Source organism: Pecten maximus, chromosome 15 (assembly GCF_902652985.1).
Source record: "Pecten maximus chromosome 15, xPecMax1.1, whole genome shotgun sequence".
Lineage (NCBI taxonomy): Eukaryota > Metazoa > Mollusca > Bivalvia > Pectinida > Pectinidae > Pecten > Pecten maximus.
Window position 1 is genome coordinate 33,285,979 of NC_047029.1, and position 14,776 is coordinate 33,300,754.

At 36.9% G+C, this 14,776-nt stretch overlaps 1 protein-coding gene across 1 annotated transcript; it reads left to right on the top strand.

The window, feature by feature from the left end:
• Positions 1–3,174: 3,174 nt before the first annotated feature.
• Positions 3,175–14,089, top strand: LOC117343141. The gene is made up of 3 exons (XM_033905460.1): positions 3,175–3,302; positions 10,510–10,568; positions 11,644–14,089. Exon 3 carries the CDS (start codon positions 11,661–11,663, stop codon positions 13,893–13,895), a length of 2,235 nt encoding a protein of 744 aa, XP_033761351.1. The 5' UTR covers positions 3,175–3,302; positions 10,510–10,568; positions 11,644–11,660; the 3' UTR covers positions 13,896–14,089.
• Positions 14,090–14,776: the final 687 nt, after the last annotated feature.

A 14,776-nucleotide genomic window follows, 5' to 3' on the forward strand; every position in this document is an offset into this window, starting at 1 on the left:
TTATCAGAGGTTACTTATGAGATACAGAAAACCCCAAAACATCGTCCAATTACAGTCCATGTAGATCATGTCGAACCTTACACTGGAGAGTCAGAGCTTCAAGCATGGGTAGATAAGGGATCAGGGATAGTGCCACTAGATGAGGAGGAACCAGAGTTAGAGAAAAGGGGGGAAGATGATAAGGGAAGATATACAGAGTCATATAAGGACCATAATGTGGATTGTCCAAGGGAGGTCACTACTCCTGTGAGGACTAGAGCTGGGCGAATTATTAAGCCAAAGCAAATATTCACCCCAGAATAGACAGGAAATAAAATATTGCTATATGAATTATTCACTTTAAATGCACTTGCTATTTAATTGTATATTAACAGATAACTAGTGATGGATGTGCTCCAACTAACGGTGGAATGTGGTGAGCAGAATGAACTTGATAATGACCGGATATGGTGGGTCGAGGGGGGCATGCAGTGTCCAGTGCCAGCCTGTGGGTCCCAAGTGTTTAGGACATACAAGCGAATGAGAATCCATTGGGTGGACAAACATCAGGCAGAACTGGTCAAGTACCAGTGTAACCTGTGTACCTTCAGTCAGTATTGTGTGCCGCAACTCGTCAGACACTATGTTCGGAGACACCAGAAGTCTCTAGAGGAGGCCAAGGCGGCAGTGAAGGCAACAGAGGGGGTAGAAGGACCAAACCGGAAATACATCCCGACAGGGGGAGTCCTGATTCCCCTGAGACCAGTCCCCGAGCGGGATAGCAGCATATCGGGAGAGTGTCCAGCGGAGGAGACACATGGCTGCTGGGGCTGGCTTGGGGCCGTTGGAGACTTCCTCTGTACATCAGTGCAGGGATGAGGAGGTGGGATTCCGGAGGGATGAAGAGGGGAAGGCCATAGCCACCACGGTAACACATGGACTTGGATCCACCAGGGAGGAAACCAGGATCGAGACAGGGGACCTGGACTACCTTGACCTCATGGAGGATTAGCAGTGCAATATAATTGGTGATAGTTATTTCCATGGACAGTTACTTCAAATAGATATTCTGATTGCATTTTATGAACTCTGATCTTTGTTTGTATATACCATATAATTCTGCTCAGGCAGTGTAAAATTTATTCTTGTTATTGATTATATTTGTTGATATTTACTATACACTTGTTAAACTTTAATATACTATTTGATAAAGTTTCATTTTGTTTCACTGTTGATACTTTACAAATGTTATTATATATATATTTCAAGTTAAATCAGTGTTATTCAAACGGGGACTTACTTTTTCAAAGAAGGGAGGTGTGTAGCGGGGGAGGTTCCTGTATGTATTTTGTCAGGGTAAGCTGACCAGTTAAGCTTGTCTCTATGTTGTGTATTGTGTGTGTGTACCTGTCACTGTGACCCTTGCTGTACTCTATTCACGTGCCCTGTCTATGTTGATGTTGTTGTCGTGTAGTTGTTTCTTGCTTTCTCGTGAGAGTCCGTCTTGCCCGTGTACCTCTGTCAGTCCGGTGTTGTGATTGGTTGTTTAGTTTCGTATTGGGTGATAAATTCAGGGTTTTACTTGTAGACTGGGCAGTCTGACGGATTGAGTTCCTGCGTGCTGTCACTTTCTCTTCTCAGGTATTTATAGTTAGGTTAGGTTTTAGGTATATAACGTTAGGAGTGGGCCGGGATGGGTTTAGTTTCGTAGGTATTGTCGGGTATGGGGGGTCGGTTGTAGAATGTAGTATATTGTTTGTTGGCTAGGCCTAGGCTTATTGTCTCTGTTCATGTGTTAATTGTTGTAAATATTTGTTATTCCTAATAAATTGTTAATTGTTATTTAAGTGTCTGTTCTTCCTCTCCTCAACAAACAAGTACATCATGCCCAATCGAACCTGGGTTGCATCGGTACACAGGGGCGAGTCGGGTGCTGTTTACATACATAAACCGGGCCCAACACGCTCCTGTTACACTACATGTACCTTGTTTGATTATAATTAGACTTGTTGTCTCACGGATGAAGTTTATTTAATCTGAAAATGCACTAGGTGACCCCAATTGGGACCCTGTCATTAGACCACCAAATATAGCTTTTGACCCAAAGCGGGACATGATAACGTTGAAAAGTTACTACTGGGTGATTTATGGAAGTGTCTTGGTCATTTTTTCTAAAGTATTTGCGACCAAAACTGAAAAGACTAGGATTAGGTTACTAGCTGTGACTAACATTTACTTTTTTTTTTACTCAACTTCTGGTTCTCATCCATTTTTACTCCAGTATTGAATTTGTATCGGCCCAAACGATGAAAGAAATCTGTATTTTAAACCCTGTGACCTTTGACCTCTGAACGATCCCATAAAAAATCTTTTGTTTTGAATACCATATTCAGTTGACCTTGAATTATCTTCCTACAAAATATTAGCCTTATCACTGATTATAGCCGCAGAATGGCCCAAATTAGCATCCCTCCTGTGGCTTATTCGTACTGTTATAAGCCATGGCCTTTGCATTTGTTTATGTTTTTTCCTATGTGCGCTGATCATAATTTTGTGTGTCTGTCAACATCATGCCATTTTAAAAACAAAATTCCCCCTATGCTGAAATAATTGATGGCTTTGTTTATTTTTAACCATATTCATATTACTTTATTACTTTGAAAATTATAAAATATTCATCACTTATTGATTGACTGGTTAAGAGAATGAGTGGAAGTTTGTGTTATTGTTACATGATAATGTTGATGTGAGAGAGTATGATATATATAGCAGGTGTCAGTTGTGTGGCGAGTGAGAGCCCCCCACCCCACTCCACCCCTGGACAATATTTTGAAGGATGACCCCACACCAAGACCCCAACCTTGGGCATGGCAGCCTTGAAATATATTCATGTCTGGTGGATTATGATATTTTTGTATAAATAAAAAAAATGAATTTGCAATATTTCCCCGACTGGGCCCCGCTCCTTAGACTGTATATGTGTTGATCGTGATAATAGGTACCCTGACATTCCGCCAACATATCTTTTTTATTTATATACGCAAATACGAAAACGACACGTCGGCTAAGTTTAATAATAGATCAAAACGAGGGAATCGGAATGCTGTTTAATGCTGAAATGGACTTATACCCAGTGACGTAATACCTATATCTTAGTGACCTTGACCTGATATTGATGTTATGTTTATCAATCGCTAGGGTGGAGACACAATAAAGTCACAAGATAGTTGGGGAATTCTCCGACAGGTATTTCCAATACCCATTGGTTTGTTTTTAACGGTTGAAATAGTTCGCAGGAGAAAACAGTTACAGCGACGACTTGGGTGAGTATAAAAGTGTAGAGCTATTTAATATGCATATAAATATCAATTATGAGCGTGCATGTCGTCATTAGCGTTCTGTAGATCAATATTGCATTGAATGATGAAATTTAATGTTTCCATAGAGGATGAATTTTATATTTCGATGTTATGAAAGTTATCTGTAATTGATTACATATGTGTCATTTGAATTTAGATGAAACGTAGTATACGCATTTACATTTAAAGCTAAGTCCCTCTAATTGATTGATTTGATCTATGTTTAAACTTAGTCGACGTGTCGCTTGCGTGTTCGCGTATATAAATAAAGAAATGTTGGCAAAGTGTCAGGAATTCGGGTACCTATTATCAAAATGATAAACACATATACAGTCTGTGTTACAATGTATAATGATATTACACGTATGACACAAACGTGTAGACATGTTTGTTAACTCACAAACTGACTCCGTTCAAACAAAACTTTACAGCTTTGCTTCAGCTTTTCTTTTTCTTATATTTAAACAGTGAAAAATTGTTTAAACAAACGTATTGCAGCTGTTTTCTATGTCATTTCGAAATTATCATGGCCTGTGCAGACTCGGGGTTGTCTTCTGTTTCACCTTAGATCTGCAACCCTTATCTTACCCTTAACGGAGTAAACCCCTAGTAAAAGAACAAATGTATAAGACATTTCTATTGGAGGACTATAGAGGAATAGTAGTCCCAAATAATCAAACAGCTGAGATTACGATTTACACTTGTCATTAAACGACTAAACTGATAATAAGAGAACAAAGTGATCAGATATTACATAGGATGGCACTATATATTAATAGTAACCCTGAAGTGTGTCACATTAAAATAAACCAAACCAAATTACATTCAAATCCATACCCATTCTCCTCAAACAGCTGAGATTGCGCCCACCAGGACTAGGACCAGTGTTGAGTAGGACCGTTGTGTGTTGTTTTAACACGTATTTCTGTTCTGTAGTAACATATATACGATGGCCGATATCGGACGGGCAAAACAGTGTTACTAGTAGTACGTTTTTGTCAACGAAAAATGTACGTACATATTGTGTGTCAAAAATATCTACTGCTAGTAGTAGATAAATTTGTACACAAAAAGTGTACGTACAAATCCTGTGTCAAAAACCTGTTACTAGTAACACATTTTTGACACAAAATTTGTACGTACATATTTTGTGTACAAATTTATCTACTACTTCTAAATATCAATTAACATTCTTTCCTATCTTGATTGATCGCCTTGTGGTAGTATGTTGACTGCATCCGATAGAAATACGAGTAAATAATTAACTTTTGTCGCATTCGCACGAGGAAACCAGATATAGTTCGGTTTCGAGTGATACCATTCTTCCATTACGTCCGCTGGCTGGATATTCTGTTTTTACTTAACGTCATACTTTAAAGCCAAATGCTTTAATGTTAACATTTCAAGATCTTAACAGTTTTCAGACTTAGTATATATCTAATTATCGCGAATTAAAAACTGGAAGAAAATATGTATTTATAAAAATAAATGGGTTATTCCCAAAAATAATAACTGGGTCCGACAGACCAAGTTTCTAAGCGAAATAGTCCTATAATGCAACGAGCGTGTTATCAGTCTATACAAAATGGTGGAACGCCGAATGTTTAAGCCTGTCAAAATACAGACCGATTCTGCCAAAACACAGACCGATACTGCCAAAATACAGACCGATTCTGCCAAAAAGAAACGTCAAAGGGACTGTAATCGGCAAAACCCGAGTATTTCCTATGAATAGGACATGATTCAATGGAACTGAGCGGGAGAGGTTTTAGGTTATTTGGGAGTATGTGGCTTTAAAATCAAGCAGATCTTTTGGCTCTGGCTTTTATTACCTTATCAGGCAAAATCAGCATACGACCGCATGGTAATCAATCAAGAATAAAAGGAATGTTAATTGATATTTAGAAGTAGTAGATAAATTTGTACACAAAATATGTACGTACATATTTTGTGTCAAAAATGTGTTACTAGTAACAGGTTTTTGACACAGGATTTGTACGTACACTTTTTGTGTACACATTTATCTACTACTATAGCAGTAGATATTTTTGACACACAATATGTACGTACATTTTTCGTTGACAAAAACGTACTACTAGTAACACTGTTTTGCCCGTCCGATATCGGCCATCGTACATATACCTATATAGCAACTTATACCAATGAAGATATACTTAACATCAAACCACAATGAGTTGAGATTTATACTTTAAATATCGAATGTTACCAATCGTGTCGGGGTTAGAGTTCATGTTTGAATGAAAATTTGAACGTCACGATGCTCAAGACTCGACACAGACAGCTTGAATTACGACTCTGACATCTAGGCTTTCCTGTGATATACCTAATCGCCAGAAGTGGAACGTCAATGATAAATATCTAAAATTCTAAAGTCGATACAAATGTTGCTCTGGAGAGCTAAGAGCAGGCAATGTTTGTCATTTATTTCTATTGTACTAAATTTTATCAACACAGAACTACATGTAACGTTCGGTACGGGTTACAATGGTTTTAAAATGAAAAAGGAGCTGATTATAATGTTATCTTTATTTAGTTTCCGACAGCCCTGGTCCCAGTGAGGGTCAGCTGTCTGATGCCACTCCACAACACTTCTTATCAAAACTTGGAAGCTTGCGTACATAGGCAATACAATCGTATTGATTAGATACAGTATTCGTCAAAATATTCACAATATATTTCACTGAACTAACAGATACTGTGCATTTCCTGAGCGAAGTGTAACACAGAAAACGAAACGGCCCTTTAACTCTTTCCGTACCGTTTCGTTTTCTGTGTTACACTTCGTTCAGGAAATGCACAGTATATGTTAGTTCAGTGAAATATATTGTGAATATTTTGACGAATACTGTATCTAATCAATAAACAGACATAAAATGAAATGATCAATAGCTAACAACACTCAAAGTCCACACAGATTAAACCAGCCGTAGTTTATCGTACTGCATCAATATCACAAGGAGGTTTGGTAATCAGTGCCAGGTACGACATTAACGATGTTAAAGTGGATAACAATCATTTACAAGATTTCCACGATTTCTTCTCTTAATTTAGTGGGTATAGATACAATTGTTGATCATACTTGAGTTATCTTTGTGTAAATATATTCTCAATTGACAAAACTGCAGCAGAGACAGAAGTATATTGAGAAGATGAAACTTATATAAAAGATGACATATATAGCATTTCATTATTCAGCAGGGATGAGAATAATCTTACTTGTAAACCTGTAATCAAAGCGGTATTATTCAATCTATGTTTAAATCTATTCATATAAGCAATGTCAGTTTATACACCGTTCAAACCCCACGCAAAATCGTAAGTATAGTAAGGCGTTTAAGACAATAATGGTTCATTGTACGATTTTTAATGAAAGCTATTCTGTACTTTGTCTACGCAGTGATACCCTGAATACACGCAGTACATTTGATTTGTTGTGTTGCTAATACGTACTGACAAAATAGGCTTTTAAAAGTGGGTATAGAATAACAGTGTTTGGCAAGTCATCAATTATACTCACAATCCACACAGTCCGATGCAGACACATTCAATACATGTTATGTTTATGGGTCGTTATGGTGGAACACAATAAAGTCACACGACAGTATGGGATCCCCCATGACATTTATTTCCCATACCCGGCTGATGGTTGAGATAGTTAACCAGAGAAGCCAATAACACCGACTTCTTTTGTGAGTTATTTGATATGCTTGCAAATATCAATCCTAATCGATCATGCATTGAATTAGATGAAACAGCATATAAACATTTACCTTTATAATTGATTCCTTTCCATTTGATTTATTTTCTCTATTTTAAACTTAGTTCATGTGGCGATTACGTGCAGACAGACACATTTTATACCCCCCGCAGCGAAGTTAGGGGGGGGGGGGGGGGGGGGTATACTGGAATCACCTTGTCCGTCCGTCCGTCTGTCACAACCATTGTCCGGCTATGCATTCGCTCATTTCTTTATGGATTTCACTCAAATTTGGTATATAGTTAAAAGACCATAGGAACTTGTGTCCCCTGCAGTGATTTTGCGATTTAGCCCTGTTTAACAGAGGTATGCCCCTTTTCATACAAAATGTGTCATAATTTTGTCCGGCTATGCATTCACTTAGTTTTTGATGGATTTTCTTGAAACTTTATACAGAATTGAAGCATGAAGTTGTGTCTCCAGTAACGGCTTCTTCCGAAAAAAACTTTTTACAGAGTTATGCCCCTTTATGTAAAAAATGGTTACTAGCTTATCCGGCTATGCATTTGCTTTGTTTTCAATGGATTTTACTAAAATTTGGTATGTAGTTAGAGGACCCTACGAGGCTTATTTCTATGCAAAGATTTTGCCGAATTACCAGTTCTAATAGAGTTATGCCCCCTTTTTAGCTCGTCTCTTCGAAGAAGAGTGAGAGCTTATGTCGTCACTCCGGCGTCGGCGTCGGCGTTGGTTTTCCAAATGTTAAATTTTTGGTGCAAGTGTTGAAAGGCATAGTAATTTATGGTAATATGGTCCCTGTGGGGGTCAAACTATCCCCTGCCTGGGTTAAACTAAAAGATTTTTTGGAAAAAAAACTGATTTTTGAAAATTTTGGGACTTAGAAAAGTTTTGCGTTAAGTTTTTGGTGCAAGTGTTGAAAGGTATTAATACACCACTTCATAATTGTACTAGGGTGCTGATAATTGGCAATAGAGTCCCTCTGGGGTTAGACTATCCCCTGCCAGAGTTAAACTAAAAGATTGTTTTGGGAAAAAACCAGAATTTTCAAATTTTTGGACTTAGAATATTTCTGCGTTAAGTTTTTGGTGCAAGTGTTGAAAGGTATTAATACATCACTTTATAATTGTACTAGGGTGCTGATAGTTGGCAATAGACTCCCTCTTGGGTTAAACTATCCCCTGCCGGAGTTAAACTAAAAGATTTTTTTAGGAAAAAACCAGAATTTTCAAATTTTTGGACTTAGAATATTTCTGCGTTAAGTTTTTGGTGCAAGTGTTGAAAGGTATTAATACATCACTTTATAATCGTACTAGGGTGCTGATAGTTGGTAATAGAGTCCCTATGGAGTAAGACAATCCCTTCCTGGAGTAAAACTTTGGATTTTTTCTTTTTAAATCTGTGTTTTTTTGTTTTTGTTTTTAAATCTTTGGACTTTGTGTTAAGTTTATATTGTGAGTGTTGAAAGGCATAGTAATACATTGTATTAGGTTCCCTGTGGGGGTTAAACTATCCCTTGCCAGAGTTAAACTGAAATATTTTTTTGGGGAAAAAACACATTAAAAAAAAATTGTGCAAATGTTGAAAGCTATTTAACACATCACTTTATGATTGTACTAGGGTGCTGATATTTGGTAAAAGAGTCCCTATGGAGTTACACTATCCCTTCTTGGGGTGAAACTGAAAATAAAACAATGTGAAAATGCTCACAATAGGCAATTTATACTGGTCCACATTTTTCAAGGGAGACAACTCTCATTAGGATAATATTTTGTCAAAAAATTGGAGAAATATGTCCAAAAGCAATTACATTTGTGTTTAATATATTCATTTAATCTACAACAGCATAGCTTGTCTCCCGAATGTTTGTCAATAAATAATTTATATATATATAAATTGGTATGGTTTTGAAAATTGCATGAATTCACAAAGCATAATCTGATCGAGTAAACAATATAGATATTATTAATGCAATTTGCGAAACCATTCCAATTAATATATTTTAATTATTTATTGACAAACATTTGCGAGACGAGCTATGCTGTTCTCCAACAGCTCTTGTTTTTTAAACGAGCAAAATTTTGTTCGGCTATGCATTCACTTAGTTCTTGCCTAAACATAGAACATGTTTGATTTGGTTATAGTACCATAAATAGGCAGCTTCACAAAGTATCCAAACCGATCATGGAAAAGCGGGGGGTATACTTGTCACCCCCTCGGTGACAGCTCTAGTTGCTTGTTAATTTGCAAACATCCTCAACTCGGTGTCACAACACTTGACAAGAAAAGTTCGGCATTACGTTTTAGCCCAAGGAACCGGTGACGTATGCGTCCGTCGTCCGTCCGTCCAATGTCCGCCAACATTTCCTTAACTAGTCCTGAACGCCTAAATGGATTTTGATGAATTTTGGTCTTACTAATGTGACAAAGACGTAGTCTTACTTCTATTGGTAGAATAAATATAATAAAATTAATTTCCCATTTCAATTATCTATTTATAAGTCTTCCTAATCCTCCAGATAAAATTGGTAAACTGCTAAAAATTAAAATGCATGTGGTAATTCAAAGCTACACAGATGGGGGTGGGGGTGGGCTAAAAATGATAGATGTAGGTGCTTTTATTGACTCCCTTAAACATGGCTGGATTAGAGTAATTACTCGGTCATCAGGAAAATTGAAAGTTCTTTTGAATTCTATTGTGGAGGTGAACAAATTGTTTCATTGTGGAATTGAAATAGATTCTGGAAAGATGTATTTAAAATATGAACAAGTTCTTTGCTATGAAGCAAAGTAAGTCGGAGTCAATTTTAAAAACTCCTTATCGGGTAAACAAAGAAACATATCTGATTGGTATAATTCATCCTTCGGCTGATGCTGTAAGTAATGAAATGTTAATTCTTATTAAGCATTATGTCTGTAAGTCAAAATCTCTTAATTTAAATGCTCTCCTTAATTCGATTAAGGTTCATTTCCATGTACAAAAATATGTATTTTCTAGTTAAACTGGTTCTATTTAAACAAATTTTGTGAGTAATTGGAAAAAATGGATGCCCATTATATAATTATAATGTACTAGCCATTCTTTTCCGATTGGCCTCGACATCACCTTACTCACTTTTAGGTTTGTATCATCTCCTCAAAAATTCTACTATAAATAATCTAAATTAAAATAAAAAATCTAATGTTTTATAAATGGAGGATGTCATTCCCTTTGGGCAAGAGGGGCTGAGCCCAAAAGGAGAAATAGAGACATTTTATATCACTACTAGGCCTTAACATTTGAATAGATATTGATGACATTTGATCTGGAGCATCATTGGGCAACTTTCTTTTGCCTAATGTTGTCTAAACGAAGGATGTATCACTCTTTGTGCGAAAGAAAGTTGGTCAATTGGGAAAATATAGAACAAAAAATAAAATCCTTTCCTTTTTCAGGAATGACAGGATTTGGTCCAAGTGGAGCTTGAACCATTGTTGCGAGAGGCAGTTCAAAAGTAAGACATATTTGTTGTTTTATATGCAACGTTTGTGTACAAGATGTTTGCTGAATCCTTGTACAATTTCTTGTTATTGTTACATTATCAAGTTATAAACCTCCTTCGAGTTTAGTGCTCGACAGTCAAGGTTTCAATTATAAGGTCGTACTAACCACTTTCGGTATAAGACGTTTATATACAAGATATCTTTTGACACCTTGGGAGATTAAGTTCATACCTTCTCCCATTTCATGATCCGTAAGAAGCAACTGTATTTGGGACTTTCTAGTAGATATCGGAGAAAACGCTGATACAGCAAGGCAACCCACACTTGGTCATCACTAATGTCCTCCGTGACAAAATAGTTGCCATGGCCTATTTAATTAAATACAAGTGATACACATTATTTTTATCAAGGCTTTTTTAAACGTTATGAATAATGAGATGAGTTTAACATTCAGCGCATATGATCTCCCGACTAAGATTATGTTTATTTTATAGGCCTTTGCGGTAGACGTATCTCGTTGACAGAACACTGTATAAATATTGATATTCGCGGTCACTAATTATAAAGAGAAAATAAATATCCATGTAACATTGGTGTAACTACAATGTAGAGACGTCTGCCTTGATCTAGTATTGTTCGACGTCTTATCAACAGCTAAGGTCATCAAGGACAGTGTACGTAGTGTCTGTTAATAGGACGTTAAACAAAATAAACCAAACCAAACCAAACATGGTGTCTGTGTGTATGGTGGGAGGCTGGTTTGTCTGGTGTCCTTGTGCAAACTTGGTCCGAAACAGCCAGGAAATATTAACCCATTGAAATTTAACAGCGAGAACATACAGTATTTCATGAATTCAGTGAAAAACATTTTACATTGGAGGTGTGCTTCCAACTATTTAGAATAAATAATTTGACTTTGACCTGGTCTAATTCTTGATTATTAAACACATAAATTGTCTCAGTAAAAGTTACGTGTATGGTGATTAAAATAGACAACTTTCGCGAAATAAATATTTCAATACATAACACATTTCTATGTTACGTATTATAATAGTACTTACAGTGAATACGGTATATTGATTTCAGATCAACTACTAATAGCCATGGATCTTCTACGCAACGTTTTAACCTTAATTCTTCGGGAGTCATCATTCCTCTCGACACTATGTGGAATTTGGATAATATTCAATAAAGAAGATCAGTTCGACAACACTATTCGGCATTCTGACTTTTCGATAGAGGAGGTTTATACAGCGGTAATAATCCTAACATTCGTACTTGTCCCAATCCATGATAAAGTAGAACAACATGTGGCCCAATTTCCTCACATTGATAAAGTATTCATGTGTTTAACATTTTATTATGTGCACTCACAATGCCAATCACAAGGAAATGATGAGATCTTAGCAGAACTCATGGTATTTCTTCCGTATCTTTTCGATTTCGGTATGGATATTTTAGAATGGTGTATGGGTTACACGTACCAAGTATCAAAATACTACACTCCTCGCAGTATTATTCAGTATATGGTGTACATTACTGGTCTGACAATGCTATTGACAATTATAGTCGCATCTTGTGGACACTTCATTCAAAATCAAACCAGCGGAATCGGAGACGAGACAAGTTTACATCATTTCATACGGAAACGCGTTGTAAATGAAAGACCTGAGGACAAAACGGAGCCTTTGGTTTTCGGTTTTGATTGTATGGAAGTAGAATATTCCCTCAGATACGAAACTATACTGTACAGAGAAACAAACTGTACCTCCCCGCGGCCATCCTTGGTGACGACAAAAACGATATTGTCACGTTATCGAGGCGAAGACATACAAATGAAGTGTCAATATGATGTAGATACGGATGATTTAAGTTTGAAGTTAAACACATTATGGTTTCGTGATAAACAGTTGGTAGCAAGTGAAGACAGATACCACGTGGAGGATCATTATGAATTGCATGGTTCAACCTACCGGATAACGAGCTTCTTATCAATTTACATGGCCAATAGTGGAGATTTCGCAAATTACGAATGTTGGGGAGAAAAGCAAAGCGTGAATACGAAGAAAGGCACAATCTTCAGCATCTTTGCTCTGCGAGCTTTCTTCAGTGTTAAGCCAATTCCATATATTCGTAAAGCAGTCCCAGCTCCTATTGGTTTATTCATGACATTGCGATCTATGGATTATTATGTTTTGGGTAGAAAACAATCAATTCAATTCGAGCACAGAGTGGAAAATGGCACAGATTCTGTAGTATCCAAATATTTCAGTTTCATGTTTGCATGCAGTCCATTTACAGCTTTGTATTCGTCAATACACTGTATTTTCTTCAGTAAATCCAGATGTACAAGAGTACCCTTTGGAGTAACTCGATTTAAAGATGATAATCTTCTCCAGTACTCTTACGTTTTCTGTACGAATCCGCAAAACATTGGTGAACACAAGATTCAAATTAAAAGAAACATCAAGAATAGAATTGATGGTGAAGTTGAACGCCATGTGTACGATCTTCCATTATCAGTCAGCTTGGTTCCAGATTCAAGTTTACTTTACATGGAAATGAAGAATCTTAGTTATCTCGAGGATACATCAGCAATGCTTCAAAAGACACCTCCATCATGGGATATAATATTCACAGTACTGTCGTGGATTAGAACTATATTAGAGTCAATATGTATCTTTGCTTTATACGTGTTCATTTCGTATGTACTTTCACAACTGTGGAGAATCTTTATTGATTATTACGTTGTGCGAGTGAAACGGATTACCCTCAAGCGAGCAAATTTGATATCAAAACAGAAAAACAAGAAAAGGGCCAAGCAACGACAAAAACCGCGTAAATATGATGCTCTCGTTCTGCACCACGACGACGATCGGAATATCGTACGCAAGGACATTGTCCAACCGTTAGAGAAAGCAGGGTATCGACTGCTGTTTCCTGCTAGAGACTGGGCTGACAAAGGAAACTTACCAGGGTATAAGATTCACGCAGATGCATTAGAAAACAGTGAACGAATCATTATTGTATTTTCCAACAAATTCAAAAAAGACCAATTTTGTATGAATACTTACCTTGATAGTATGACAATCGCGCGGGTTGCAAATGGCACCTTGAGACACAAAGATGTGTGTTTTGTCCTGCTTCAACCCTGTGGCAACATTCCACACGATGCTATGTTAGCATTGCCACACGCGCCTGTGCTTAAGTTAGAAAGAAAACCAAAGAAGGGAAGGCAACTAGAAAAGTGTGTTGTTAAAATCAGGCAATGGATCGATGGCAAATTGCCTTACAACAATACCCGAAACATTTTATACACACATGATATTAATCAATAAGTAGAGTTATTGATAGATTGATTTTGTTATTTTACAGTGTTCAGTTTTTGCTACTTCGCCATCACCTGTAAATATTTAAGCTGACAGCGTAACTTATTTACAACTTGTTTAGTTATAAGTTAATATACAGTGGAACTTCGTTAACTCGAAGTCGACGGGACCACGAAAAAACTTCGAGTTATCCGAGTGTTCGAATTAAGCCAGTTATCATTTTTGGTGAAAAGTTTGGTCAATATTTGTCAACATTATATAATCATTATAACTTCGCTCTGTCGCTCATCAGTTTAGTGTGAAGACTGGTCAATACATGTAAATATATATGTAATGTTTCGTTATGTTACTTGTAATTTGGTGTAGTTTTGCCGATATACAGTCACGATAAAGTTTCTTTCACTTAGTCACTTCAAGAACGATCTGATGTCCAAGTCATGTTTGCAAAAGGTAAACGATAAAACGGAATTCGACAAAATAACAAGTTATTCATGTCAAATCAAATACCCGGTAACCGTTTGAGTTTAACACAGATTGCATGCAAAACGTAACAGAACCATTACCTTTTATTGAACATATAAAATACTGTTTGATCGGCCTACTTACTTTTTATTGATAACCACGCCATTTCCATGTGTATTAGCACCGGAAGTTAGGCTGCGCATGTGCGTATAAAATGTTACTGTAACTGAGCTGGCGTTTTATCCGATTTAATAGACAGCACTGACCGTTACAGTTGTACTCTGAACACCTTGGCAGTAATTACGTTTTAGTTTCAGCAGTTTAAAGATTTAATAGGCGCCGGTGACTGTTTCATTTCTACACCTGTAAAATCATCAGCCGGGTAGATCTACCGGTGTGTCAGAGATTAGTTCCGCTTGAGCGAACAG